This window comes from Choristoneura fumiferana, chromosome 6 (assembly GCF_025370935.1).
Source record: "Choristoneura fumiferana chromosome 6, NRCan_CFum_1, whole genome shotgun sequence".
NCBI classification, from domain to species: Eukaryota; Metazoa; Arthropoda; class Insecta; order Lepidoptera; family Tortricidae; genus Choristoneura; species Choristoneura fumiferana.
This window is the reverse complement of record NC_133477.1, coordinates 462,302-490,049: the sequence shown is the minus strand read 5'-3', so window position 1 is coordinate 490,049 and position 27,748 is coordinate 462,302. Positions and strand designations below refer to the sequence as shown.

General features: G+C 38.1%; 5 protein-coding genes across 5 annotated transcripts in view; 4 read left to right on the top strand and 1 right to left on the bottom strand.

Annotated features, from left to right (window-relative positions):
• LOC141428783 (uncharacterized) overlaps positions 1–27,748 on the top strand; it is a gene marked incomplete in the record, with an annotated part of 528,375 nt that overhangs the window by 158,948 nt on the left and 341,679 nt on the right.
• The window catches only part of RpL38 (ribosomal protein L38), a 43,611-nt gene that overhangs the window by 96 nt on the left and 15,767 nt on the right, over positions 1–27,748 (top strand). The gene's annotated exons all lie outside the window — the stretch shown is intronic.
• Positions 2,666–6,760, top strand: LOC141428527 (transmembrane protein 135-like; the record flags this gene model as incomplete). Its single annotated transcript, XM_074088520.1, has 5 exons — positions 2,666–2,806; positions 3,178–3,330; positions 4,101–4,241; positions 4,957–5,123; positions 5,877–6,760. Coding segments are annotated over 5 exons (666 nt in total), but the record flags the coding sequence as incomplete, so codon positions are not given.
• LOC141428526 (uncharacterized) lies at positions 9,182–12,874 on the top strand. The gene is made up of 4 exons (XM_074088519.1): positions 9,182–11,125; positions 11,970–11,989; positions 12,444–12,735; positions 12,815–12,874. Exons 1-4 carry the CDS (start codon positions 9,182–9,184, stop codon positions 12,872–12,874), a joined length of 2,316 nt encoding a protein of 771 aa, XP_073944620.1.
• The window catches only part of LOC141428524 (ionotropic receptor 75a-like), a 10,771-nt gene continuing 8,506 nt past the window's right edge, over positions 25,484–27,748 (bottom strand). The window contains exons 3-6 of the mRNA XM_074088518.1: positions 27,250–27,438; positions 26,756–26,853; positions 26,034–26,200; positions 25,484–25,781 (exon numbers count right to left, since the gene is read on the bottom strand). Coding sequence (XP_073944619.1) covers positions 25,541–25,781; positions 26,034–26,200; positions 26,756–26,853; positions 27,250–27,438 — 695 coding nt within the window. The 3' untranslated portion in view covers positions 25,484–25,540. The remainder of the gene's footprint in view (positions 25,782–26,033; positions 26,201–26,755; positions 26,854–27,249; positions 27,439–27,748) is intronic.

Below are 27,748 nucleotides of genomic sequence, written 5' to 3'. Positions count from 1 at the left end.
GTTCCCAATCCGCACTGGGCCCGCGTGGGAACTATAGCCCAAGCCCTCTTGTTCTGAGAGGAGGCCTGTGCCCAGCAGTGGGACGTATATAGGCTGGGATGATGATGATGATGATGACTGGGAATGGAACCCAGGTCCTCAGCATTCCGTGCTGCGTGCTATAACCGTGTTATGTTAGTTTGTAATTTCAATACTGTTTGAAGATCACAAGTGAAAACTTTCATAATCCTACAATGTGGTTAAGATTTTGGGATTTTACATGAGTAAATCTTAATGCGTTGAAATATTGGGATACAACTGCCCTTGTGAAATTCCAGAGATCTATTCATCTACTTACCAAATTTGTTTTACCGTAAAGGTACTCCTTTACAATACCTTCCTTTATAAACAAACATACACACGCTCAAACATACATTAGCACAATCTTTCGCATTTATTATATTGGTAGGATTAACTTGACATCCAGTTTCTTCTGAAAAAAATACCTGGGTTTTAATAGAAACAACGTAGGTAAAAAAATACTTTAGTTTACTTGTTCAAAAGTTCAAGCGTCGGATTCGTTAAGTTTATCAATAATTATCTAGGTGTTATCAAATATTGGACTGTATAATGTTGTTTACTAACTCTTGTCTTCACGTGCTGCGTCGCCTATGTAAATCATTTTGATCTGCCAGTGTAATCACAAGAATTTACTAACACTTCTCTGATATCATTTATATTACATCAACAACATTCGTGTAAATTGTATATCCATTGGTTGACATTTTGGAATTTTACACGTGTAACACACCAATTGGCCTAGTCCCAAAGTAAGCAAACCTTGTTTTGTAGGTACGAAGCAACGGATATTTTTTTTATCTACACCCATATAGTAAATCCTCATTATGCGTGCAAAAACCATAGGTATTGGATTCTATTATGAACACGGCTGTATCGTAATGGTCATTACGATACAGATATCTATATCGTAATGTGATTTCATACATCATCACCAGGCGATTTCATACAGCACCAGGGCGCGCCGAACCGCGCGCACAAGCAGCAGCAGCAGGGCTACTACGAAACTCGAAACTTGAAGTTCGTGTCGTACCGTCCCTGTTTCTCTCGTATTAAATAGTATAAGTGTCAGAGGGACCGCACGACACGAAATTCGAGTTTCGTAATAGCCCTGCAGATCGTGGCACACCACACTCGTGTTTTAAGGACCCCTATTACGATACAGTTGCATAAATAACTATTAAAGGCCCAAGACTAGAGTACAATCACATTTGTCGTAATTTTTATTTTTCGTTTCTCTAACCACTCGGCCATCCAGTCGTCAACAGCTTTAATCCATTTGTTTAAAAGTCCAAATGTCTACTTCATTAATTTTATCAATATTATCTAAGTGTTATCAGAACAGAGTTGTACAATCATGTTTATATTATGGCGCAGTAAATGATTGTTCATTGATTCAAAGTTTACTTTGTTGTGTTTAAACATAGGGATGGGTTATGCAGTTGATAGTGATAGTAGGTAAGTATGAATGTGATTGTGGTCAAAATGTTCCAAGTATGAGTAAAGGTTACACTTCCACGGAAATGGAACGTGGCAAAAGACTTTCAAAATTAGGTTTGAAAATAGTTATTTTCGATGTATGTGCATAAAGTTGGCAATTCCCAAGGAGTTTCGATTCTTTTCGACTTTGAATTATAATCCATCAGTAACTTATCTCAGGATAGAAATAAGTGAATTTAACTTTGGAGCTGTAATTTTTTTTTAATTCATTCAATAATAGTAAGCTACAATGCCTCTATTGTCATTAAAAGTTTACGTCGATGTGAGAACCTGATTTGTGAGCATAGTTAATAGTAATTAGTAATAGTATTAGTAGTAGTAATAGTTTATAGTAGTAGTAGTAGAAGTAGTAGTAGTAGTAGTAGGTAGATATAGTAATAAGTAGTAAATTAATGAAATGTACGTGTATTTTTTTTATTGAAATAAACAGCTAATTTTTTTAATTGCTACATAATATTTATATCCATGCAAAATTACAGCATTTTAACACAGATAGTCTCTGACAGAGCTGCGGATGAACTGACAGACAGACAAACAGATATGGCAAAAGTACAACTACCGTTTTTGCCGTTTTCGTTACGGACACCTATACTCCATTTATTTTAACATTTGAAACTTAACGGTAAAATTTGCACACGTTTTTGAATGAAACAACGAAACTATTTAAAATTGTATCGAAAATACAAACTGAGACATGGATGCAGAGAAAAACCAGAAAAAGAGACGAGCGCTGGGAATCGAACCCAGGTCCTCAGCAATCCGTGCTGCGTGCCATGTCTCAGTTTGTATTTTCGATATGGTTTTCACGGGAACCCGTAAAAGTAACAAATGGAGTTGAAATAAAAAATACAAAAAGACTCCAAAAAACCAATCACAATTTAAAATTGTGTCAACTCCTATATTAAAAACATAATAAATACCGCTAATAAATGTACATGTAGGTATTTGTAGTAGATTTGTGGTTGAAATAGCGAAAAACGTTACCGTTCATTCAAACCTTGAATTAAACGAAGTATAGAAAGGGTATAAAAGTTCAGTATTAGATATCAGATAGTGACTGTACCTCAAAACATCTACTGTACAAATATATGGAGTAAATTAAAAAAATGTACAAAAACAATGTGCCTCATCTTATACACGATTTCATTTCAGGTTATTCACCCCAGAAAAGGTGAAATGGAAAAATGACAATGAAAAAGATGACAGCCCCTGTCCACACAGCGGACCGTGCTTGAGACATATATTCAAGGTAAATACAAGCAGTGGTTTAGCATCCCGTCTTTACCAGTAAAGCACAGGAGAATCGTTAGTAGAGGATACGTTTAAAACGATTAAAAGATAATAAGCACTTTATAGGATTTTTGTACTAAAAACAATATTATCACGTGTAGATCGCATAAAAATTCCTGACCAAACTGTTATTAAATAAAAAATACTTTTTTGTTTGAACATCACACTCATGAATTTAACGAATAGATTTTACTTAGTTATGTAGTTACCTATAGAGAGTTGTATGTGTATTGTATAGGTATCACCCATAGTACCTAAGCTTATATAAGTTAGTTCAGTTTAAAACAAGCTTGACTTAGGATTATCTAAAGAATAGTTTTTTTTTTTCAGGGTACCGTTGCGTACTTTGGTCTAGGCACAGCTCTGACGCTAGCCAGAGTGATTCTGCCAAAGATTGGCTCTCCGCTGCGAGCGTTGTCTTCCATCCAACCGAAGCACTTCAGAATGGGCCTCTTCTTCGGTTCATATATCGGTATTTACAGAGTACGATTTGTTAATGCTATCTTGATTTTAAGATCACACACACACAATACGAAAAGCATCGTTTTTTCTCTATAATAATAGTATATTAATGACAACACACAAACATCAAGCATGTATTCCCATATGAGGTAGGCAGAGCACACGAAACGTTACCGCTTCGGAGCCACTTTTAGCTTTTTTAGGTTTTAAGTTTGACAAAAACGGTACAATAGTGACAGGTTGCTAGCCTGTCGCCTACGATATACCTTAACCTATATCCTTAGTCGCCTCTTACGACATCCACGGAAGAAATGGAGAGGTGTAATTCTAACCCGACACCAAGAACTTGAATTATAAAGAAATATTTTATATCTGTTTGTTAAGTATTTTCCGGATAGCCAAGTGATTAGAGAAGTTCACTATGAAGCTTGAGTTTCTGGGGTCGATCCCCCAATCGAGGCAGATATTATGAGTAATACCATATATTTTTTACCTTAATTGCTCAACCTCTGCTATACGTATATAACTAATTAGCCAATCCAGAGTCAAGCGAGAAAACAGAGTTACGAAATCAGATGACTTTATGGATAAAAAAATCTACTTTATCTAGTTAAAAAGAACTTCTTAAAAATAAAGTATTATATAAGTTGTTATAAATACGATCTTTAAAAATTCTGTTTAAACTGTAAAACATTTTAGCCGCATTTTCTCTTCTGTTATATTCCCGTACTACCATAGCTTCATCATGAACTCGATAATATTTAATCAACCCATTATGCTGTTCATTGCAGGCTGTGATATGTTACCTGTGTCGTAAGCGCGGCGCGGACGCAGCGTTGTACGCGCTGCCGGCTGGTTACCTCGCCGGACTGTCCTTCCTTTTCAGCCCTAGCCTAGGGTTTGCCACTGCTTCCGTCACCGCTGCTTTAAAAGTAAGTATAGAAAATATGATTGCAGTAAAGATTTATTTTATGTCAAATAGCTGGCAAACGAGCATGCGGGTCAGCTGATGGTGTAAGTGATCACCGCCGCCCATGGACACCTACAGCATTATTAGGACTGCGGGTGTGTTGCCGGCCAAGCGGCCGGAAGGGGGGAGGGGAGTTGGGCCTCCGGATCTCCCACTCACCGTACGAAACACAGTAGCAAAACTACTATTTTCACGCCGGTATTCTGTGGCAGTGTGGTACTAACCCGGTCGAGCCGGCCCATTCGTACTGCAGCCAGCAAGTGGTTACAGTAAAGCTCTACCACATAAAATAAGAAACATGTTCAATTCCTGTGTCTATGTTTCCATACCTCTAAAGGAAAAACGGAACCCTTATACTTTCTTTGTTGTCTGTCTAGCTATAGTATCTAGCTGAAATTAATATCAAATACACAAGTCCCCTGAAGCAGTGAAAAAATTAAACTTCCTAACTCCACTTCTATACATATTGCCGCAACCAAAAAACCTATAAAGTACTTCTGATTATTTCTAAAACTTGATTTTTTCCATGAACAAGTTTTTACAGCAGATACACACACACACACACACACAAACATCACGCCTGTATTCCCAAATGGATTAGGCAGAGATTAATTTGATCTCCATATCCCTTTTCAATTCAACAATCAATTTTCACAATTTAATTTCTTAATCCCCAGTTGTACTCGACGATTCTCTACGAGAAGAAGGTGCTGCCATCTAACGTGCCTCTACCGGAGTTGCTGTATTGCATTTGTCAGGGCACTCTATTCCACGCACGGTTCCTCCATCCGGAGACTTGTCCGAGCTACATGTTTAAACTCACCGACGGAGTAAGCAATGGAAGGTTAGTCTAATGTCTGGTTTTAACCCCTGACGCAAAAAGAGGGGTGTTATAAGTTTGACCGCTATCAGTGTCTGTCTGTGTCTGTATGTGTGTGTGTGTGTGTCTGTCTGTGTGTCTCTCTGTGGCACTGTAACTCTTAAACGGGTGGACTGATTTGAATGCGGTTTTCTTTATTTAAAATCAGGTTTTTAGCGATGGTGCTTAGATAATTATGTTTCTGATATATTGAACTTTGAAGTGAGAAAGTCGGGGGTTTTTTACTTTTTGTTGGTTAGGTTATTCAGCGCTCCTTACCGTTAGGGACTTAAGTTTGATCGTGGACAAGAAACTCAATTAGCATAATATTGTCCATACCTGTCATAGCGTGGCTTCACAAGAAACTTGGCAGAAAGTCTTTCCTTACTTTTGGACTATCTTCCTAACGCCCAGAGTCCTTTATAAAGGACTTATTGTAATTTGAACTTCAAACTCCATAAATGACATAAAGCTTGATGTTCATATATCAAAAAATTTACTTGGGCGTTAGGAGGCTCTATCGCTTAGTGACCTGTGATATTTGTTTTATTTTACTTTATTACTAGCTGTTGCGTGCGACTCCGTCCACGTAGAAGTATGAAAAATAGTTCACATCCTCTTCTCAGATCTACCGAATCATAAAAATCGGTCGAGCTGTTTCGAAGGAGTATGGTCACAAACATTTTTGAGGTGTGATATTTATTATATTAGATTAATCAGTGACGTTTTTTGTTTCAGAACTAAAGAACTATCAGACAACATCCAGGCAGTTGCAAGAATGGCATTGTCGATAGGATTATAAAATTATTGTTAAGCATTTTTTACTGTTTATTAATCATAGGAAATTCGGTGAATGCCTTTGAGAACTAAAGGGTTCTGTAGTGGAAATGGTGTATGTAGAGTGAAAAAATCATAAAAATAATGTAGATAGAACCTTGTGCAGAGTGGTGCTACTGATGGTGAACATATTGAAAATGAATGAATGAATTTCAGTAATACTTAAAGCTTGGATCTTTCGTAGTACGCCATGTTTCCAGAATCCATGGAGTCGCTATTTGGTGCAATTTTTTTTAGTTGATGTTTCAGTTAGTAACATTGTGTAAGTAATATGAATCCGTAAAAGGTCAAAAAGTACCTACAGAGCATTCAAAAATATTAAAATCAGTGTTATCAATTTTTTTTAAACTAAACTCACAAAACATATAAGATAATACGAATATTAGTTATTGAAGAGATTAACCAGTTTAATCCATTTTACTGTCATTTAATACTTGAATTTACTGATTGTTATTACAAACAAATCGAACGATTGTATAAATAGATTTAACAGGTTTACTCATTAAGCCAAAGTAATGACTTTTAATACCTACTTAATATTATTTAATTCAATAACTTTCACTTTGAAAAATATTTTAAGGAAATAGCAACTCCATGGATCATAGTACAAGTCTTTGTAATAAATAATATTAAAAGCCATGACTCACTGTGACAACGTTCTGCAAAGTGCATACAACCTCTACAATAACATACGTTCAAATGTTGCATAATGTAAATGTTGTATTTAATTAGAACTAAATCGGTAACTGATGAATAAAGGATAATTATTAAATTTTTGGTAACTACTCTAACTTTCATTTTCATATTACAATGAATGAAGGGATCCTAGAAACATCCACGTTCTGTTATTACCCTCTTTTTAATCCTTCTGCTCCCATATACCTTTCCGAGCGTTTCAGCTACTTGACTGCTGGCGTCCATCCCTCTACTCGGAAATTCGTGGACCGCGCGAGGTCCACTCGTTATTAACGCGCCGTCCGCATGGTTCATTAGGCGTTTCCACCAAAGACCTTACCTATTCTTTGCACAGCACATCTGGTGGAAGCGTTCCTATTGGTTCATGAAAATCACATTCTTCGCAACACATCTTCGCACATTTCTGGTGGAAATGGAGCCTATCCCGTTAAAGTTGAGCAGGGCTTACAGTTCTAGCTTCTGTAGGCTCCAAGCGCCAGCCAAGCACCAGCAGTTGTTCCTGCGCTCCGACTTCTAACCGAAACAATATGGTTTTCCATCGCTTTAGGGAAACCAAGATAAAAATAAACCTTGTGTTATCGCAAGTTTCTTATTCTGTATACATATTTTTTTAATTTTACTGCACATTGGGAATTTGTAACCGTGTTGAATGTCTTACGTTAAAAATCATAATTACAGTAAACACACTCTAGATGGCTCTGTACCGCCCACCCGTTAAGATAACGCTGTGCTCCCTTGCAATAGTTTTAAGTTAATTAGTTCCAAAAGCTACTAATAGATGGCGCTTATCCCTCGCCGTAACATGCTAACGATGTGTTCCTTTAAAAGTTTAAGATGTTTGTTGTTTTGCTTAATAAATGAGTTTCAAAGAATAAACAGTGCAGTGTTATTATAAAGTCAGGTGTTCAGTGAAAGTGTAGTGAGCAACATTGGTCCTTCAGAACTTGGATAATCGTGAGTACAGTGACATTGGAATTAAAAGTGAACTAAAGTGAAGTGTAAAAAAAACTTAGAAAAATCGTGTTAGAAAATAGACTTAGTAAATTCTGTAGTGTTTGGACTTAGAATAATTTGCCTTAAAAAAGACTTAGTGCAATCCGCGTAAAAGTGTTAAAAGACTTAGAATAATTTCGCTTCAAAAACACTTAGAATAGTTTCGATCAAAAAACACTTAGCAAATTACGTGTGTCAAAAGACTTAGAAAATTCGCACCCAAAAAACACTTAGTCGATTTCGTACCGTGAACACTTAGAAAAAATAGCTTGGAAAAAAAAAGTTTACTATTTCACACTATGGCAGACTATACAACACAAGAAGAATTATTTGAATATATCCAAAGACTATATACCAACTATAAAAAAACTCCACTAGATAGACAAACAATTAGTTATTTGGAGACACGGAGAGACTCGTTAGAAGATTATTGGTCAAAATTCGTGGCTGATCATAGGGAAATTATTAAAGAAGATATCACAACGGAAGATAAACAAAAATTAAAGAATCTTTATAGTAAAGCTGAGGATTATTACTTAGATTTCAAAACACTATTAAAGGAAAAGATAGCCGTGTTGACAACATCAAAGAAAAATGCTACTCAATCACAATGTTCTTCTTCTTCCACGACTGTAACAAAATTACCGCCGATCAATATACCTACATTTTCTGGTAATTATCATGAATGGCTAAGCTTCAGGGATTTATTTCTCTCTATGATACACAACGATCAAGGACTGAGCGAGATACAAAAGCATCACTATTTGCGGTCGAGTTTAAAGGGCGAAGCTGAACAGCTAGTACGCCACTTTGATGTAACAGCGGCAAATTACGAAAAGGCTTGGAATGCTTTAGTAAATCGCTATAGTAACACTAGAGTAATCGTGAACACCATTCTGAATCGTTTGCTTAATCAAAAGAAACTCACTAGTGAATGCCCTAAAGGACTTAAGGATCTACTAGACACCACAAATCAAAGTTTGAACAGCTTATCAAATATGAATATTGATATAACTTCTTGGGATCCGATTGTGGTGCACCTCATAGTATCGAAGCTTGATAGTGAAACACACAAGGGTTGGGAGCAGTCACTTGGATCATCTATTCAGTTACCCACCTATGAGAACCTAACCACATTTTTGGAGGGACGATTCAGAGCCATAGAAATGATACAAACGTCACTTAAGAAAGAGAAGAAAGAGCAAACCTATCAACCATCCTCGATGACACAAAAATCCAAGACGGTTAAATCTTTTACAGCTGGAATTACAACGGAATGCTCATATTGTCAGAAAAATCACTACATTTGTCACTGCACTGAATTCACACAACTAGACGTAGATAACCGGAAACAATTTGTAAAAAACAATAATCTGTGCTTCAACTGCCTGGTCAAAGGACACTCTGTTCAGAATTGTAGACAAGTCACATCCTGCCGAACCTGCCACCGTAAACATCACACATTATTACACTACGATAAGGTGGTTTCCAAGCCCCTTGTCACAGAAACTCCCGCCATGAACGCTGATGTTCCTGAAACTCCGATCACCAGCATGAAAGTATCGATTTCAAACAACAATCAAGTAATACTTGCTACAGCACAAGTCGGTGTGAAGGATTGTCGAGGTGCTATTGTTTACTTCCGAGCTTTAGTGGATCAGGGGTCACAAGCAACCTTCATCACAGAATCAGCAGCACAATTATTGAATTTGAAGAAAACACCTCTCTCAGCTAATGTAACTGGTATCGGTAATCACGCAGTGAAGGCACGACACATAGTAAATTTGGATATTTACTCACCAATTGATACTCACTATGTAATGCAAGCTAAAGCGCACGTTCTCACCAAATTGACTCCAATGTTACCCACTAAGGAATTTGATATCACTCAATGGCCAGCACTATCACAAGTAAAGTTAGCAGATCCTCACTTAAACAAACCTGGGCCAATTGATCTTTTATTGGGCGCAGACGTCTATGCTTGCATACTACTCCAAGGATTACACAAGTTTGACACGCTTCTCGCACAAAACTCCAGATTGGGCTGGTTAGTGTCAGGGGCTACGACGGCAGCAACTGAACTACCATCTACCAACATCACGGTTTCGACGGCATTATTGGAAGTCGATCATCTACTACGCAAATTCTGGGAGACTGAAGAGTATCAACCACATGAGAAGCCGATGACACTGCTTGATCAGCAGTGTGAAGAACACTACAAAAAGACACACACCAGACAGGAAGATGGACGTTACGTCGTTAGATTACCTTTTAAAGATGCACACGAAGAGAATTTAGGCGATGCTAGACAGATCGCAGTACACAGACTGAAAAACATGGAGAAAAGATTCGCCCACCAACCAGCATTTAAAAAAGACTACACAGATTTCATAGAACAGTATCAAGCACTCAATCACATGGAAGATGTAAATCCCCAGGAAAAACCTCGTCACAGACCTTACATTCTTCCGCATCACGCCATTGTACGACAAGCGAGCACCACTACCAAGCTCAGGGTAGTCTTTGACGGTTCAGCAAAACCTTCAGATGGATCTGCTCTCAATGACCAGTTACTGGTTGGTCCTCCACTACAACAAGATCTACGCGACTTGATTATTCGTTGGCGCACCCACAAGATCTGTCTACTCGCGGACGTTAAACAAATGTATCGACAAATACTAGTCGCAAAGGAAGACGTCGATTATCAGCGCATTCTCTGGCGCTCTTCACCTCAAGACGAGATCCTCGAAAAGCGCTTGCTAACTGTAACCTATGGCACTTCATGTGCACCATTTCTCGCCATTCGCACACTTAAGCAACTTGCTCAAGATGAAAAATCGAATTATCCCGATATAGTAGATATCATCAATAACGATTTTTACATGGATGATTTGCTCACTGGTGCGAGCGACGAGGAAGGCGCAGCAAAGTTACAAAGTAGTATTTCACAAGTAATGGCTAAAGGTAAATTTGAAATGCACAAATGGGCATCCAACAGTTCTGAGGTATTGAAAAAGATTCCCACCACAGCTAAGACTAAGCAGGAAAGCGTTAACATTAAAATGGATGACACAATTAAGGCTTTAGGCATCAAATGGAACTCACATCACGATGTATTTGAGCTTAAGTTGGAAATTACTCCATCTACGGAAGCTTTTACCAAAACCTCAGTACTGTCAGATATTGCACGAGCCTTTGATCCTTTAGGATTTTTAGGGCCAGTAATTGTCACTGCAAAGATATTTTTGCAGAAACTTTGGCTGAGCGGTATCAACTGGACCGATGAACTTCCCCTTGAACTGGCTACCGAGTGGTCCAGCTATCGAGATCAACTTGTACACATGCCAACACTATATTTAGAACGTTGGGTTCACACTCAAAAGGACGGCATTGAGAAAGTGGAGGTTCATGGGTTCAGCGACGCTTCATGCCTCGCTTACGCTGCTGTAGTATACCTAAGAGTAATCTCTATAAATGGAATCCACGTCTCACTTGTAATAGCTAAGAGTAAGGTAGCTCCGGTAAAACAAGTGTCAGTTCCCCGCTTGGAACTGTGTGGCGCGGTATTGCTTTCCAAGTTGCTCAAAGATGTTCAGAGAAGTCTTCAACTTTCTGAGGAGTCTGTCTTTGCGTGGACTGACTCAATGATAGTTTTGTCTTGGCTTCGACGAAGTCCAAACACTTGGAAAACTTATGTCGCTAACCGCGTCACAGAAATAGTCAACAATGTAAGCAGTGGTCGGTGGCACCACATCAAATCCGCAGATAACCCAGCTGATGTTGCTTCTCGTGGCATTCGTCCCGATTTAATGAAAGACTGCGAGTTGTGGTGGCTCGGACCGAAGATCCTGCACGATCATACTAGCTTCGAGGATCAACGTTCCTCCTCTCTTGACATTCCCGTCACACAATTAGAAGCTAAAGAAAATCGCACTCTTAATATACAAAACCTCACTACTTTGTCGGCTGGAGTGTCGAGTGAAGATGACGAGAGACTTGCTTACCTCGCTAGATACTCCTCTTTAAGAAAACTTGTTCGCATTACTGCATATCTATTTCGATTTGTGAAAATATGTAAATCTCGTATTGAGGCCAAAAATAACCAAAGCGATCAAGAAACATTCCCTCAATATTTAACCGTTTGTGAATTACGATTCGCTTCTAACGCGTGTATTCGCCTTTCACAAGAGATTTGGCTTCAAGACGAAATACAGCTGCTGAAAAGGAAACGTCGGCTTCCAAAATCAAGTGTTTTGTCTTTACTCGTCCCATTCATTGATGAGAATGGACTTGTACGTGTCACAGGGCGCCTTCACAATGCTCAGGTGAGTTTCAACACCATGTCACCTGTAGTTCTGTTGTCGAAATGTCCGTTGGCGTCACTCATTGCCCATGACGCTCACCTTCATTGTCTGCATGGTGGTCCTCAATTGACACTCAATGTAATACGATCTAAATATTGGATAATCGGCGCTAAGAACTTAGTAAAAAAGTTGTAAGTCGGTGTATTCCTTGCTATAAGCAATCTGCAGCTCCGATTAATCAATTGATGGGTCAACTGCCAGCCTGTCGGGTTACGCCCGCCAAACCCTTCCGTAATAGCGGAGTTGACTTTGCTGGTCCAGTTCAGTTAAAATTGTATCCTGGCAGATGTAATCGCACCTGTAAAGCTTATATTGCCTTATTTGTATGTACCGTGACCAAGGCCATTCATTTGGAATTAGTGAGTGACCTTTCCACTGCAGCTTTTATAGCTGCGTTTCGCCGTTTCACTTCCAGGCGCGGTCATTGTAGTGACCTGTGGAGTGATTGTGCCACCAACTTCGTTGGTGCCTCTAAAGAATTAGATTTAATGTTTAAAAATAGAAATTCGGAAGCAGTTGGAGAAATAGCTGAAATTCTTGCCAACGATAATACGACCTGGCATTTCATACCTCCTGGCTCGCCTCATTTCGGAGGACTCTGGGAAGCCGGAGTTAAATCCATTAAAACCCACCTTAAACGCGTCATTGGCCAGACTCTTCTCACGTTCGAAGAGTATACCACTTTGCTGACTCAAGTTGAGTCTTGTGTAAATTCGCGACCTTTAGCTCCTATCAGTAATTCTATTAATGATGTTTCTCCAATTACACCCGGACATTTTCTCATAGGAGAAGCTCCTCTTACTGTTCCGGAAGAAAGTCTCGAGTCAGTCACTGGTTCTCGATTAGACCGGTGGCAAATGCTTCAAAAAATGTTGCAATGTCTCTGGTCTCGCTGGAGCTCTGAATATTTAACCACTCTCCAGAATCGCCCTAAGTGGACGGTCAGAAATCCAGACCCAGAAATTGGAAATATAGTTCTCGTCAAGGATGAGAGACTTCCCCCCGGAAAGTGGTTGTTAGGCCGTATTATAGATAAGCACCCTGGTCGAGATGGCTTAACTCGCGTAGTTACATTAAAGTATAAAAATAGTACCTTCCGCAGGCCGATAACAAAGATCTGTCCTCTACCTCTGGTTGCTTAACTATGTTCATTAGAAATAAGTTAAAATTGTTACCTAGATCGTTATTGGCGATCTATTCGTTTGGAGTTGTATTTATTTTATTATTAAAAAGGACTAGTCGTCCTTGGGGGCCGGTAATGTTGAATGTCTTACGTTAAAAATCATAATTACAGTAAACACACTCTAGATGGCTCTGTACCGCCCACCCGTTAAGATAACGCTGTGCTCCCTTGCAATAGTTTTAAGTTAATTAGTTCCAAAAGCTACTAATAGATGGCGCTTATCCCTCGCCGTAACATTTAACGATGTTTTTTAAAAGTTTAAGATGTTTGTTGTTTTGCTTAATAAATGAGTTTCAAAGAATAAACAGTGCAGTGTTATTATCAAGTCAGGTGTTCAGTGAAAGTGTAACAGGTACTTTGGCTCATACACGCGTTCAACTTTAAAATCTTTGGTAAAAAATGCGTTACCCAAGATACTTGACTCACCTTCGCTTCGCCTCTTGGCTCGCCTTTGTTCTCCTCTCTGTGTATTTGTATTTTTATTTTTATGTGCAATAAAGAGTTTACATACATACATATATACTTGGAGAAATTTTTAAAAAGTAATACAATCACATTACGATGTAGCATCGGGGTAGCGGCGTTCCGCTTGACGTACAAGGACCTAAATGGCAGTTATACCTACAGATTAAAAAGAGCCGCCCCGAGATTTACCGCGTAAAAGTATCAAACTTACGTTTAGCCCTTTTACGTTAAAATTGCATCTAGTTCGGCCATTTTACGCAATGAAAACTCGAAAAATAATTCAATAACAGTGTCTTTTTAATCCACTATCTAAATATATATAGTTTATAGATACCTATAACGCACAAAACTCAAAATTGAAAAAAAAACACTGGCCCTTATACATAGGACCCATCGCCATATCATAATATATTATAACGTACTTACTACAGTTTACACACGTTATTCATTAGATCTGGCAGTCGAATTGAAATTCCGGAATTCTGCTAAATAACCACGTAAATTCCCAAAAAAATATTTATTTATGACATCGTCATCCCAGCCTATATAAGTCCCACTGCTGGGCACAGGCAGAATGAGAGGGGCTTGGACCTTAGTTCCCACGCGGGCCCAGTGCGGATTGGGAACTTCACATACACCATTGCATTGTTTCGAATGTTGTGCAGGTTTCCTCACAATTCCTTCACCGTAATGCTCGTGGTAAATTTTAAATGTAATTACGCACATGAATTACGAAAAACTCAGAGGTGCGAGCCGGGGTTTGAACCTACGATCCTCTGATTGAGAGGCCATGGGCCAAACCACTCGGCCGCCACGGCTTTACTCAGCTACCATAAAAAAATAGATCGTAGATTACATTAACATTGTACATAACACAAGTGTTTAAAATTCCATGACTCGGAACTTAGCGGTTGCGATTTCAAGATTTTTATTTTGATCCCGTGAGACTAATGTGTGATGCTCGCAGCTGATTAGCTATCCCCATAACAAACTACAATCAAATTCGTCCCGCCGTTTTAGCGGGAAGGAGTTACAAATATACGAGTGAAAATGAAAATGAAAATGAAAATGAAAAATGAAAATGAAAGTAATTTATTGCATAAAAAACTTATAAACAAGAGTCTCCGGCTCTGGATCCTGAGCTAGGAGTCCCTGTGTTACAGGATCCAGGTAGGAAATAAGACCGGTTAATATATACTACTACTACGCATTACTTCCTGCTACTGCTTATATGTATACTATAACCTAACTAAGATTATTATAATATTAGGTACATTTGCTATTTAAATGTGGTTTTATAATGACTTTCCTATTATATTTATGTGTGTGTGTGTGTGTGTGTGTGTGTAAATATTAATAAATATTTGGTGTAATAAGTTGCTTGTATCGGATAAAAGTCTGTCGGTGGGTTTAGCAAGTGGGTGGGTGGGTGTGGGTGGGTGGGTGGATTCTTCGGTAAAATGACTCGTTTTATGCTCTTATTGTACAATCTACTATTTTACGCACCTTGGCACATTTCTGGTGAAAAAGCAGCCTTAACTACATTTTTAATACGTAGAAGCATTCAACAGGGAATTAAATAAACATTATCATATCATAAAATCGCCGTAATTCAAGCAATCAATCACTTCAGTGACATGATACAACTCCGTTTAACTCGTTTTATCGTGTAACATCCCTTTCCACCTGCCCGATGGCATACGGATGTATAAGCGACAAAACGAATAATAATAAAACTAACCGTTACGTGATGTCTCTTTGTCGTAATCAACGTAACGTAAAATTATAGTTGTTACAGAATCATCATTATATAATCGTAGGACGTCCACTATTGGACATAGGAGTTCTCCATATGCTTCAGTCGGAAGCGACCTGCATTCACCGTGAACCCGTGGTTTTAATCAGGGCATCTATGCATCCTGTTCGTGGACATCCTACGCTGCGCTTGCCGATCCGCGCTTTGCATTCGAAAACTTTTGGGAAGTAATAAAGTATAACTTGGAATGTATGCGCAATAATGTACGACGTCATAACCCGAAGCATTATTGCTTCCGATTATCATGCCGTACAATATCATGGTCGCGCATTATCAGGGCGTACAAAATATTGCGCGCGCTGTAATGTTCGTAGTGATAATGTACGACGTGTAGTGATAATGTACGACGTGATAATGTGAATCCATCGATTCGAATGACTAAGTATGCCAATGTGCAGCAAGCGTGCGAGCAAAATGAATCAGAGCAGAAACGACTCGGTTAGGTTGGGTTCAGGTCTTTTTTTGTATAAGCCGAGAAAATCAGTACAGAAACACAACGCGCGCAATATTTTATACGCCTTGATAATGCACGGCATGATAATCCATGTACATAAGCACGGATTATCAGGCCGTGCATTATTTGAGCGTGCATTAACAAGTACATTAACTACACTAGAACTTTTCAGCCCCAACAGCCATCTGTTCTCCGTACTAGATATGGCCACACATTTGTTCCAGGATGCAGACTGTGACAAGACTTTTGAATGGAAATACAAATATTGAAACGCCGAATGATTTTGAAATTTTTTGAAATTATTTGACCAAGAGCCTAGAAACCCGAAGACTATAATCGCGAAGGTTAATATACCAAAACTTAATCGAACGATAGTAGATAGATAGCGTAGATATTAACTCAATTTGGATCTCGCGCTTCACCGGCAACTGCTGGGGCATGCTCGCTTCATTTGCTTTGCTAGCGCATTGGCAATTATACCTTGCTTTGCTCGTGGTTGTACCTTATTTTTCCAAACTTAAAGTGACGCAAAAAAAAGATCTAAATATGAACTGCCCAGTGTGGCGTGGCGCACCGTCTCAATAGAAATTGGAAAATATCACTATCGGAAATATACGAGTATATTCCGGTAAAAAAGGATGGTAAGAATATCCTGCTATTATAATCGCAGTCCTCCACGGTGCTCACCTTTCGTTGCATCGCTGCACAAATCACCGTGATCCTAAAATCTTCTTAAAATCAAACCGATAGAGCGTAGGAGGAAACTCAGGGCCACACATACGCACTAAAAAAGAGTATTGAGAAATTTATACATGAAAAAGACGATGTAGTAGAAACTCATTGAAACCGCCATTAAAAAGTAGTCAAAAATATTTACTTACAGGTGTTTAGTAAAACGAACCCAACCATCTGTTGTAAAATAGGCAATAATATTACGGAAGAATTCAAAGACAGCCTGTGTGTGAGACAACATCAGTTCCTAAGCGTATTAATTAAAAAAAAACCTTCATTTATCGACAAAGCCTCTGTAACAATGGAATCTCTCATTTCCCACACTCTGGCCATACGAGCATCACACGACCGGATGCCAGCCGTTCGTGTGTGCGCGGCTTATTCCCGTGGATTACTTTCATTCCCATTCGCGTATGTATTTCCGTCGACGAAATACGAGTAGTAACCTTATAGAATCACTTGCTGTCTGTCCGTATGTCTGGTTGTCCGTTCGACTGTCTGGTTTCAAGCTGAAATTAATATCAAAAGCTCAGTGTCTGCTATCGCTTTCAGCAGCGAAAATAGAAAAAAAACAGTTTTCTGTATTGTAAATTAGGGTTTTATGTGTGTTTGAGCAGAATTATTTTTCGCTGCTGAAGTTTTATTTACATAGCTCTCCATTATGAAAACGAATAAATGAATTGACGTTATTAATAACACTTTTATTTCTTCGTACGTACGTTGGGAGAGGAAGGCCTAGACGAACGTACCACGATAATCGGGGACGTTCTGAAGAAAGGTCGGGTCAGGAGTACTCTAAACCGACGTGCATGCATGAAAAGATTGATGAATGTAGAGGAAGCGAGAGTTGTATGCCAGAATCGTAGCAAGTAGAAGGAGTCTCTGCCTACCCCGTTGGGAAAGAGGCGTGATTTTATGTATGTATGTATGTTTATTTCTTCTCTACAGATTATACCTATTACGGGTATATTACGTAAAGTACTTACTAAAAAAAATCTATACCACTTGTACGAGTATATGTAAAAATATAAGCATTTGAAGATGCCAAAGTTTTGCGTGTTCAACCTTTATGTGGTTTTTTTTTATTCGACTGGATGGCAAACGAGCAAGTGGGTCTCCTGATGGTAAATTAGATTTGAAATTTTCCAGAAGCTTTACCGTGAAGGAAAGGAAAACATATTGAGGAAACCTACAAAATTCAATGGCGGACTGGGCCCGCGTGACAATACAGCTCAAACCCTCTCATTGCGAGAGGAGGCCTACGCCGTGCAGTGAGACGCATATAAGCCGAGATAAGATGATAATGAGATAAGAAGTGGAAAATATTAACAAATGATTATTTAAAAATAAGTTAAAAAGTTTATTAACAGAATAACGCTGCATACACGCAACGTTAGTATCTCGACTGTTTCCAGGAAGCGTTAGTTTCGTGATATAATAATATCAACAACTAGAATAAATGTTAACTTTATAAACGGTCTTGTTCTGAGAGGAGGCCTGTGCCCAGCAGTGGGACGTATATAGGATGGATGAATGAATAATACGGTCTAACATTATGTGAGTTTAAATTAATACCTAAAGAAACACGACATTTGTTCGTTTTTAGGGTTCTGGAGCCAAATGGCAAAAACGGAACCCATATAATTTCGCCATCTCTGTCTGTCTGTATGTCTGTGTATCTGTCTGTCTGTCTGTCTGTCTGTCTGTCTGTCTGTCTGTCTGTCTGTCTGTCTGTCTGTCTGTCTGTCTGTCTGTCTGTCCGTCCGTCCGTCCGTCCGTCCGTCCGTCCGTCCGCCCGCGGCTTTGCTCCGATACTATCAATGCTAGAAATCTGTAACTGTGCACGGATATATATGTAAACTATGCCGACAAAATGGTACAATAAAAAAATCAAAATAATTTTTTTTAGGGTTCCTCCCATAGACGTAAAGTGGGGGTGATTTTTTTTTTCTCATCCAACCCTATGGTGTGGGATATCGTTGGATAGGTCTTTTAAAATCATTAGAGTTTGCTAAGACGATTTTTTGATTCAGTGATTTGTCTGCGAAATATTCAACTTTAAAGAGCGAATTTTCATGAAAATCGAGCGTCCCCCCACCTCTAAAATCTAAACCGGTGGGTGGAAAAATTTGTAAAAATTCAGATTAATAGTAGTTTAAGAGTAAATAGCAACCTAAGGTATAAAATATACCTAAACTTGGAAGATTCCGTATAAAATACGAAATCCTTAGAAAAATATTATTTAATTTTTCGTAATGGCTACGGAACCCTATTTTGGGCGTGTCCGACACGCTCTTCGCCGATTTTTAAAGAATATAAAAGTCTAGCATTATGGAATAATCGAGAAAAAACTAACAAAAATGCAACGTTGCCAGCTCAGCAGGTATAAACGCTCTTAAAGCGCTCTCAATCGGAATTTGCAAGATAGCAAAGCCAGTTTGCTGTATATTCACGGTAGATGTCTATTTTTGAACATGAAACTACCGTGAGACTCACTCATATTAAATATAATGACCCGGATAACTCACGTCTTAAATCGAGTTTAGCTCGAGATGTCTATTTTTTATTTCTCGGATCTTCATGTGACATTTATTGTAAGATCTATAATACCGTGTACCTTCTATTTTTTGAACCACGAGTAACGCCATGAAGTTCATATTAAAACATTTAAAAATCGGATATAGTTTTAAATGAAACTTTTTGTTAACCCGTTCACTAAAAAAAAACCGTAAAAAAAATATCTGCTAAAAATTTAGTTTTTCATAGCTTTTCATTCATTTGATATTCATAGGAGTAATAAAAGTAATGTTGTGGCATTATGTATGTTTTTTTTATATTTCCAATTTTTGAATTTTTTTCAAATTAATTAAGTATTTACATTAGTTACATAAGAGGGGAAAACGAGCATCGGAGTCACCTGCAGGGCTACTACGAAACTGGAAACTCGAAGTTCGTGTCGTGCGGTCCCTCTGACACTTATACTATTTAATACGAGAGCGAGAGAGACGGTACGTGTCGGTCGAGTTTCGAGTTTCGTAGTAGCCCTGCTGATGAGAAGCAATCACCGCCGCCCATGGACACCCGCCAACACGATATATTATGTATGTATATTACAATACAATACAAAGCCTCTTTATTGTACACCAGACATAGTAAGCGATACAGAAAACAAATTATTAAAATAATATATAATTATTAAATAATAATATATTGTATGGTAATAGCATTTATCTGCATTTGCTTAACTTGTCTGCTAAGTGCATGGTCACACATCTATTACCATTTACCTGAGGGTGTAACATGGCAAACCTCCGCGGTGCGCAACTGGCCGCTTACAAAAGAAAAAAATCTAAATACTAAATTATTGATACTCTTTTGTTTTTTCCTGTGATTGGCTCTACTATTTGGCAAGGCGTAAGCCGAAATTTGATTTTATTTTTGATTTTATTATACTTGTAATATAAGGGCTGTCACTATTGCAGCCCTTCCTCTTTCCTGCTGTTCTTCCCATCTCCACTTCCACTCCACTGCGCTGCCTTGGAGCAGATCGCCGGCGCGACTGGACGCTCCGAGGCTACCTTATCACCCTGCCCTGTTTCTCTACCTGTCCTAGTAGAGTCTGACCAGTGTTTTTTTTTAATTTATCTACAAGAGCAGTGCTGACTGAAATAATTGTATATATTTTTCTTTTGTATTTTTATTTTGTAACCACACGCCTTTTATTTCTCCGACCGGCTAGCCGGTTACAAGGGAGAAGGGTTGATCCAGCTCACGTAATCATTGTACTATGTAAAGATGCTGCAGGACGTTAGGTACATCTGATATCCAAGCAGCCATCAATTAATGTAGCTAGATACCTTACTCAGTGTATCGAGTTGCGAACGGGGCGATGTGCCAAGAACAACGCTGAGTCTCTGCCAAACGTCGGAAATCTCTCTCATACCGATACATTTTGTTCAAGAGTGAGTGAGTGACGTTTGATTTGAACTTAGCCAGCAGTTTTATTCAAGGCTCCAGCTCCAGCTCCGTTAAACGTCATTACCGTTTTAAATTTATTAGTATACAACGGAAGGGGGCGTTTTTTAAAAAAAGTGTACCTACCCTTTCTTTTTTTGAAATTTTGGAAAAAAATCTGGTTTTTCCTACTCAAAATCAAGTGCACAATCGATTCCGATCGTTTAAAAAATTACCCCATTTTTTAGGGTTCCGGAGCCAAAATGTCTGTCCGTCCGTCCGCGGGTTCGGCCAGGGACTATCAATGATAGAAAGCTGTAATTTTACACGGATATATATGTGAAAAATGTAAAGCCTGGCCTGTGCCCAGCAGTGGGACGTATATAGGCTGGGATGATGATGATGTGATGATGATATATGTGAACTATGCCGACAAAATGGTGTACAATAAATTTAAAAAAAAAAGAGTTTTTTTTCTCATCCAAACCTATAGTGTGGGGTATCGTTGGATAGGTATTTTAAAACCATTAGGGTTTGCTAAGACGATTTTTGGATTCAGTGATTTTTTTGCGAAATATTCAACTTTAAAATCGAGCGTCCCCCCCCCCCCCTCTAAAATATAAACCGGTGGGGGGAAAAATTTGAAAAATTCAGTATGGTAGTAAGTAAGTAAATCAAACTTTCAAGGAAAACTATACCGGCTAAGTTTGCTTGAGAATTATTAGTAGTTCAAGAGTAAATAGCAGCCTAAGGTATAAAATATACCTAAACTATGGAAGATTCCGTATAAAACACGAAATCCTTAGAAAAATGTTACTTTTTTTTTCGTAATGGCTACGGAACCCTATTTCGGGCGTGTCCGACACGCTCTTGGCCGGTTTTCAAACAAAATTTTATGAGTCAGTTTGGTCACGCCCATACTGAGCGTGAAAAAACTGTCGTAAAACTGTCGTTTTTTTTGGAACATTTTTTTAAACTATCGGAATCGATTGTGCTCTTGATTTTGAGTAGGAAAAACCATATTTTTCCAAAATTTCCAAAAAATAGAAAGGGTACACATGTTTAGGGAAAGAATTTTAATCACGCTCTATTTAGGGGCTGCTTCACCACCCATTGATTAATTTTAACTGACGGATAAATGGGATGCTGTCTCAGTCTATTCAAACATAACAAACAGATCAAATGGACGGTGAAACAGCTCCTTAGCATCGGTATTGTCTTTAGTTTTCAAAACAATTTTAATCTTAATCTTCATCTCTTTTAAAAATACTTGCCGATACGGTAATGTGGGAGAAAACATCGCCAAAATGTGCCTAGCAACTTGTCATAAAATAAAATACAATGACTCAAACACAATATTTATTGACATCAAAAAACATTACATTACAACACTAGGACTAGAACTCTTTAGTGAAAATTATACATAATATACCTAGTGAGCAGTATTGAAAAATAGAGGTGCAGTCACGAGCGTTAATTTGGGACCAAAGGATTTTTTCACGACCGTACAAAGGGAAAAAATCCAAAGTAACTAAAAATACGGTTTTATTGCTTCAAAGCGACATCTTTCAGGCAACCTTTGCAATACAAAGTAATGTAACACCTGTAACCATTTTTCTAAAAAATCTACGGGGTATATTTCAATGCCGTTCTGGATTCAAACTTTGATGTGTCGACCCTTTAAAAACCTAGCCTTCAGTTAGCTACCCTAGCGTTCAGAAGCTTCCAAATAAATCTAGGTCATAACTCAGTCTAGTCTGTGTTCGGCAGCCGGTTATTCCGGGCCTCAGCCAAATTATTCAAACAATGAAACCGATTGAATATCGGTTGGCCGAAAGTCCAACATTCATATTTTAGTGCTTTTGGCAGAGTATAGCCGCAAGCAGGAATAAAATATCAGTCCGTCTACGTAAAAATACCAGGGGGGGGATACTACGAAATTCCAAAATTTAAGGTCGTATCGTACCGTCCCTTTCACTCTCTTATTAAGTAATATTAGCGCCAGCGGGACAGCAAGATACGGAGTTCAAATTTTGCACTTCATAGGGTCAGTAGATACCATCAGGCAAATATGTAGTCTACCACCCTAAAGTTGATAATCGTTTGCATGTCATAAAACAATAATGCCAATAGACGTGTCTGTCAACTTGAAAGTTCGACTTTAGCGACATATTTATTCGATAGGAACTTGTTTAAAAATTGATAGACCACTTATTTGGCTAATGGTACCTATTTTCGTGTTAACGGGTACTGCAATGCGGTTGAAACGTCGAAGTAATTATAATTAGCGTGATTAGTCCCGATGTCTTGTAGTCTAACACCCTTGCAATCTCTAATCACAATCGTTTTCACTTTTTCTTTATGTAACATGTGTAAGATGAGAGTAATAAGAGATGGTAAGGTGGTAAAGAGAGAGGGTAAGAAGAGCACGTGAGCGTCAAGGCGTTAGATAATTATAGCGACCGGTTGTGGTAATAGTTATCAGGGAAATGGGCGGGCCACATCGCTCGAAGAAGAGATAACCGTTGGGGGAGAAAAGTAATCGATTGGCGACTACGAATCGGACACACACACACACACACACACACACACACACACACACACACACACACACACACACATTTTTTTCCACACAACACAGATTTTTTATTTTTTATTTTTAAAACTAGTGGATAATTTTATATCCTCGTTGCCACTGGGATGTATGGAGCTAGTAAATAATAAAAATGGCAGGCCTCCTACCAGGTGGACTGACGACATCGTGAAAGTTGCCGTAAACCGGTGGATGCCAGTGGCGATTTGTTGTTCATTGTGGCGTTCTAAGGGGTAGGCCTTTGTCCAGCAGTGGACGTCTTCCGGCTGATGATGATGATAGTTTTCTCACAATCGTCTGCTTGAGAGCCATAGGTCAAAACAATAGGCTTTCAAGATTTTTTATTACACATAGTAATTGCTTAGTATTATTTACAGCTGAAGCAAACTTTAATCACTTATTTTTTGTAATTAACAGACCGCAATAAAGTAAGAAGCGGCGCGGAAAATGATTATAACAAATCCTTCATAATAAACGAGTGTTGTGATAAAGTTGTGGGTGGTAATAATAAATAACTAATCTTATTATGAACTCGTTGTATTAAGGCTTTTACCCTGAAAGTTATTTAGGAGTTTTATATAAACAACTGGCAAAATTTGTTATTTTAATTTATAAGTTTTTTTTCAAAAATATTTTGACAGCAAACTTATTAATCATCCAGGATGGAACAGGAAGATATTCAGGATGTAATCCTTAAGTGTAGCCAGGCGATTAAACCCCAAATATAAAAGATATCAGAAAAGTTTTAACTGATATCGAAAGTTTTGAATTGTTTGTAGAATTGCTAAGTGGCTCCGAAGCGGTTACGTTTCGTGTGCTCTGCCTACCCCATTTGGGAATACAGGCGTGATGTTTGTGTGTGTGTGTGTGTGTGTGATATCGAAAGTACGTACTTCAGTTCCTTCACCCTACCCTACATTTTAAAATTGCAATGAAAATCAAGTACCTACCGAGCAATCGCTTTGCTTCTGCAGGAGAATTAACTTAGTTTTTAAAATTGTTTTGATGTACACTATGAACTGCATAAGACTACAATATTTAAATAGATAATTTGAAAACTAGAATAGTAGATTGTAAACAAAAGCATAAAACGAACCATTTTACCCAAGACGTATATAACCACCCGAGCCGGTACGGCGAGGGTGGATAGACACCTCGAGGGGGAAATGGGTTTAATGCTCAAGTTTTACACTCTGCTTTGCACTTCAATGGCGAGGAAATTAAATAGCAGCAGTGGAAACAATTGTTCACTTTCTATGTATCTTTTATATTTCATGCGTTATTATATAATTACATATTTTTTAGTTTTATTGATTTACTAGCGGACCCGGCAGACGTTGTCCTGCCCGAAAAATATTACATTACGGGGCTGTGTCACCATCCATTGATTAGTGTTAACTGGCGGTTAGGTGTGATGCCGTCTCTATTTGTTTTGTTCGAATAGACGGAGACGGCATCACATTTAACCGTCGTCTAATCAATGGATGGTGAAACAGCCTCTAAAACTAAGATAACATACCAAACAACTGCGCCATCTAGCAGGTCCAATTTATTTGAATACGTTCTTTAATTTGAGGGGAGAGTTTACAATAATTAGGTATATATTTTTTAGTTTTATTGACTTATGTAACTTTACGAGAATGAAAAGTAAAAAACATACTTATTTTGTGCCTTTAAAATATTAAAATTAATTTTAGTACATAAATATAATGAATTATTAAAACTTATGCACTCACTTGAGTATACACGCTTATAAAAACTAAAACAAAAATCTAAAAAATATTATATGGGTAGGCGTATGCCCAACAGTGGACGTCCTGCGGCTTATATGATGATGATGATGATGATGATGATGATGATAAAATGAATATTTGTTCATAGTTTTGTAAACAGACATGATGGTAGCAGGGCGTTAGCAGATATTAATTAAAATTGAGGTAGCGTCGATAAATCACGTCCGGGCACTTGTAAACATCCCTTTCTCCACACACAAATTACGAGCACAGAGTTAGAAAGCAATTAGAAATAGGTACTGACTTAGCAAACTAAACCTACTAATAATTTTGTTGAAATAATTAGGGTAGCTATTTGGAAATAAATGCAATCCTTCTAGTTGTTTTAGCGTGAAAGAAAAACAAACAAAAACACACACACAGGTTGGCTTGCACACACACATAAATTTTATCATTCTAACATTAGTGGGATTTAGCCTTAGTTCTATTCTAAGTATGGCGAAAAATATTTGCAGGGGTGTTTATTTGAAAGTTCCAAGTAAGTTTAAGACTGCTTTACTTACACAAAATACTCAAGACCCTTTAACCTTCTATAATGTTGTTTGAGTTATCCTTACTCCCATATTTCCTGTGATATAATATTTCCATACCCAACAGCACAACAGCCAGTACCAAGCCATACAGCAACACGAGCAAGGAAGGGTAGAAGTCAACTATTGATACTGACACAAAGCGGCCGCCTCTCACGGCACATACGGGTTTCTTAACGTAGATCAGATGGTTGACTCGAGTGGCGAGACCATGCTCTTGGATCCTCAGGAGGCTGGAACAATACAACACAATATATGGAAAGTTACAAAAATTAAACCGTTCGAATCACGATTATGTCAGGAATGGTCGGACTAAGTAATCAATCAATCAATCATTTTATTTCTCAAAACAATAATTTCTGCACTTAAATAATTTCTTTGCTCACCCGCGACCTTGAGATAGTTAAGTTTATGCAAAATATGTGTGTTCATGCATAATTTAATTTCACATTATTTCTCTTACTGGGTAGCTATAGCTGACTTACCCAACTTTGAAGATCTCCTTGTAAGGTGATAGCTTGTAGCAGCTACTCCACGCAGAGCCGTCTTGTATGAAAGCTATCTCTTGAAGACCGCATTTTTCGTGCTCGTGAAAATACTTCTCCATAAATCGGTACCCGACTCCCAGATTAGTATTAAACGCAAAGGGTTTCTGCAAATAAAATCATGATTGCCAATTCCAGTTAGAAGTGGACTTTTTAAAATGCTTGAGCGCGAGAATTTCTGTAGAACTTCCTAAGAAGTGTCTCCTGTTTTTTACAAGAACATGGACGAGGAAACACTACTAATGGCACTGGTTATAACACAATGGCTCTTTATTGAACGAGACACAGTAATCAATAATAAAACAGGTATATTGCAAAAATTAACAAGGTATGCAATTGGCGGCCAAAGTGTTTCATTTCCATGCCACTTTTTAAATAAAAAGAAGCAGATAAAAAGTACATTACAGCAGGTGGAATTTACAACCAATAAGAACAATAACCAAAATACCCGCGTTAAAAGTATCAAACATAATAACATAATACACAACTAACACATAGAAACATAAACAAATCATATCACATCAACATATTATACTAAAAACTTAACCATAATACTCATGCACAAAATGGCATATAGTGTCTAAGAATAAAAGCAAAAAATAATTGTTTGATATATAATGTATGTGGTATAAATTCTTTTGAGTCAAGGACTGATTACTTACATTCTGCAACAATTTTATCCCTTCATCCATGGAGTAAAATCTTGGAGTTGATCCTTTTGGTGCTATTTTCTTCTCGTAGATAGCTTTTCTGATTGGATCTTTTGCGTCCTAAAACAATTATTATTTAGCCAGGAAAAGTGTTCCACTGCTGGGTTATTTTAGTTTTATGGATGTTTACTTCAGGTCACATTGTCTTTACTACTTACTATTATCTCGTTATGTCTAGGATTGTTCGGGGTCGTTTTTACAGAGATGAAATATTTAATAGCAAAATTTGCGTCATTTACTTGCACGCTTTTAATATTACAAGCTTTAAAATAAATTGCAACATTTGTCTGTTTGTAAGTAGCGGTTCCGAAATTTACAAGCCATTTTACTAAACTCCCTTAGGGCTAATAAAAAGGTCATAGTGGTTATCAATTACGTTACATGAAAAATATCTATACAATCACTCACAAAATTTGCACACTTTCATTATTAGTGAGATGTCTTACCGAAAAACCAAAACCTGTTGTACGGTGTATCTTCAACTCCTAGTTCCAACTTGGACTGCAGCAGGTCCGAGAGGGTTCTGATCTGGTTGGAGCTGGATTGCAGAAGCACCACGATGCTAGCGGAGTACGCGGTGTAGAGGAACAGGAATGCCAGGAATAGGATGAAGATCACCACACGGCCGAGGGTACCTGAGAATACGACAATTTAAATCGATTATCACATTGTCTGAAAACCATCGTGGTTGGCCGCGTTCAGCTCAGTTTCCACCAATAATGTGCGAGGATGTGTTGTGAGGAATGTGATTTCATCCTATCCTACTAATATTATAAATGTGGAAGTTTGTGAGTGAGTGAATGAGTGAGTGAGTGAGTATGTTTTTTACTTCTTCACGCTGAAACGGCTGGAAGGATTTGGATTAAATTTGGCAAAAAGTTAGTTTATAACCTGGGTTAAAACATAGGAAACATTTTATCCTGAATTTCTCACGGGATAGTGATA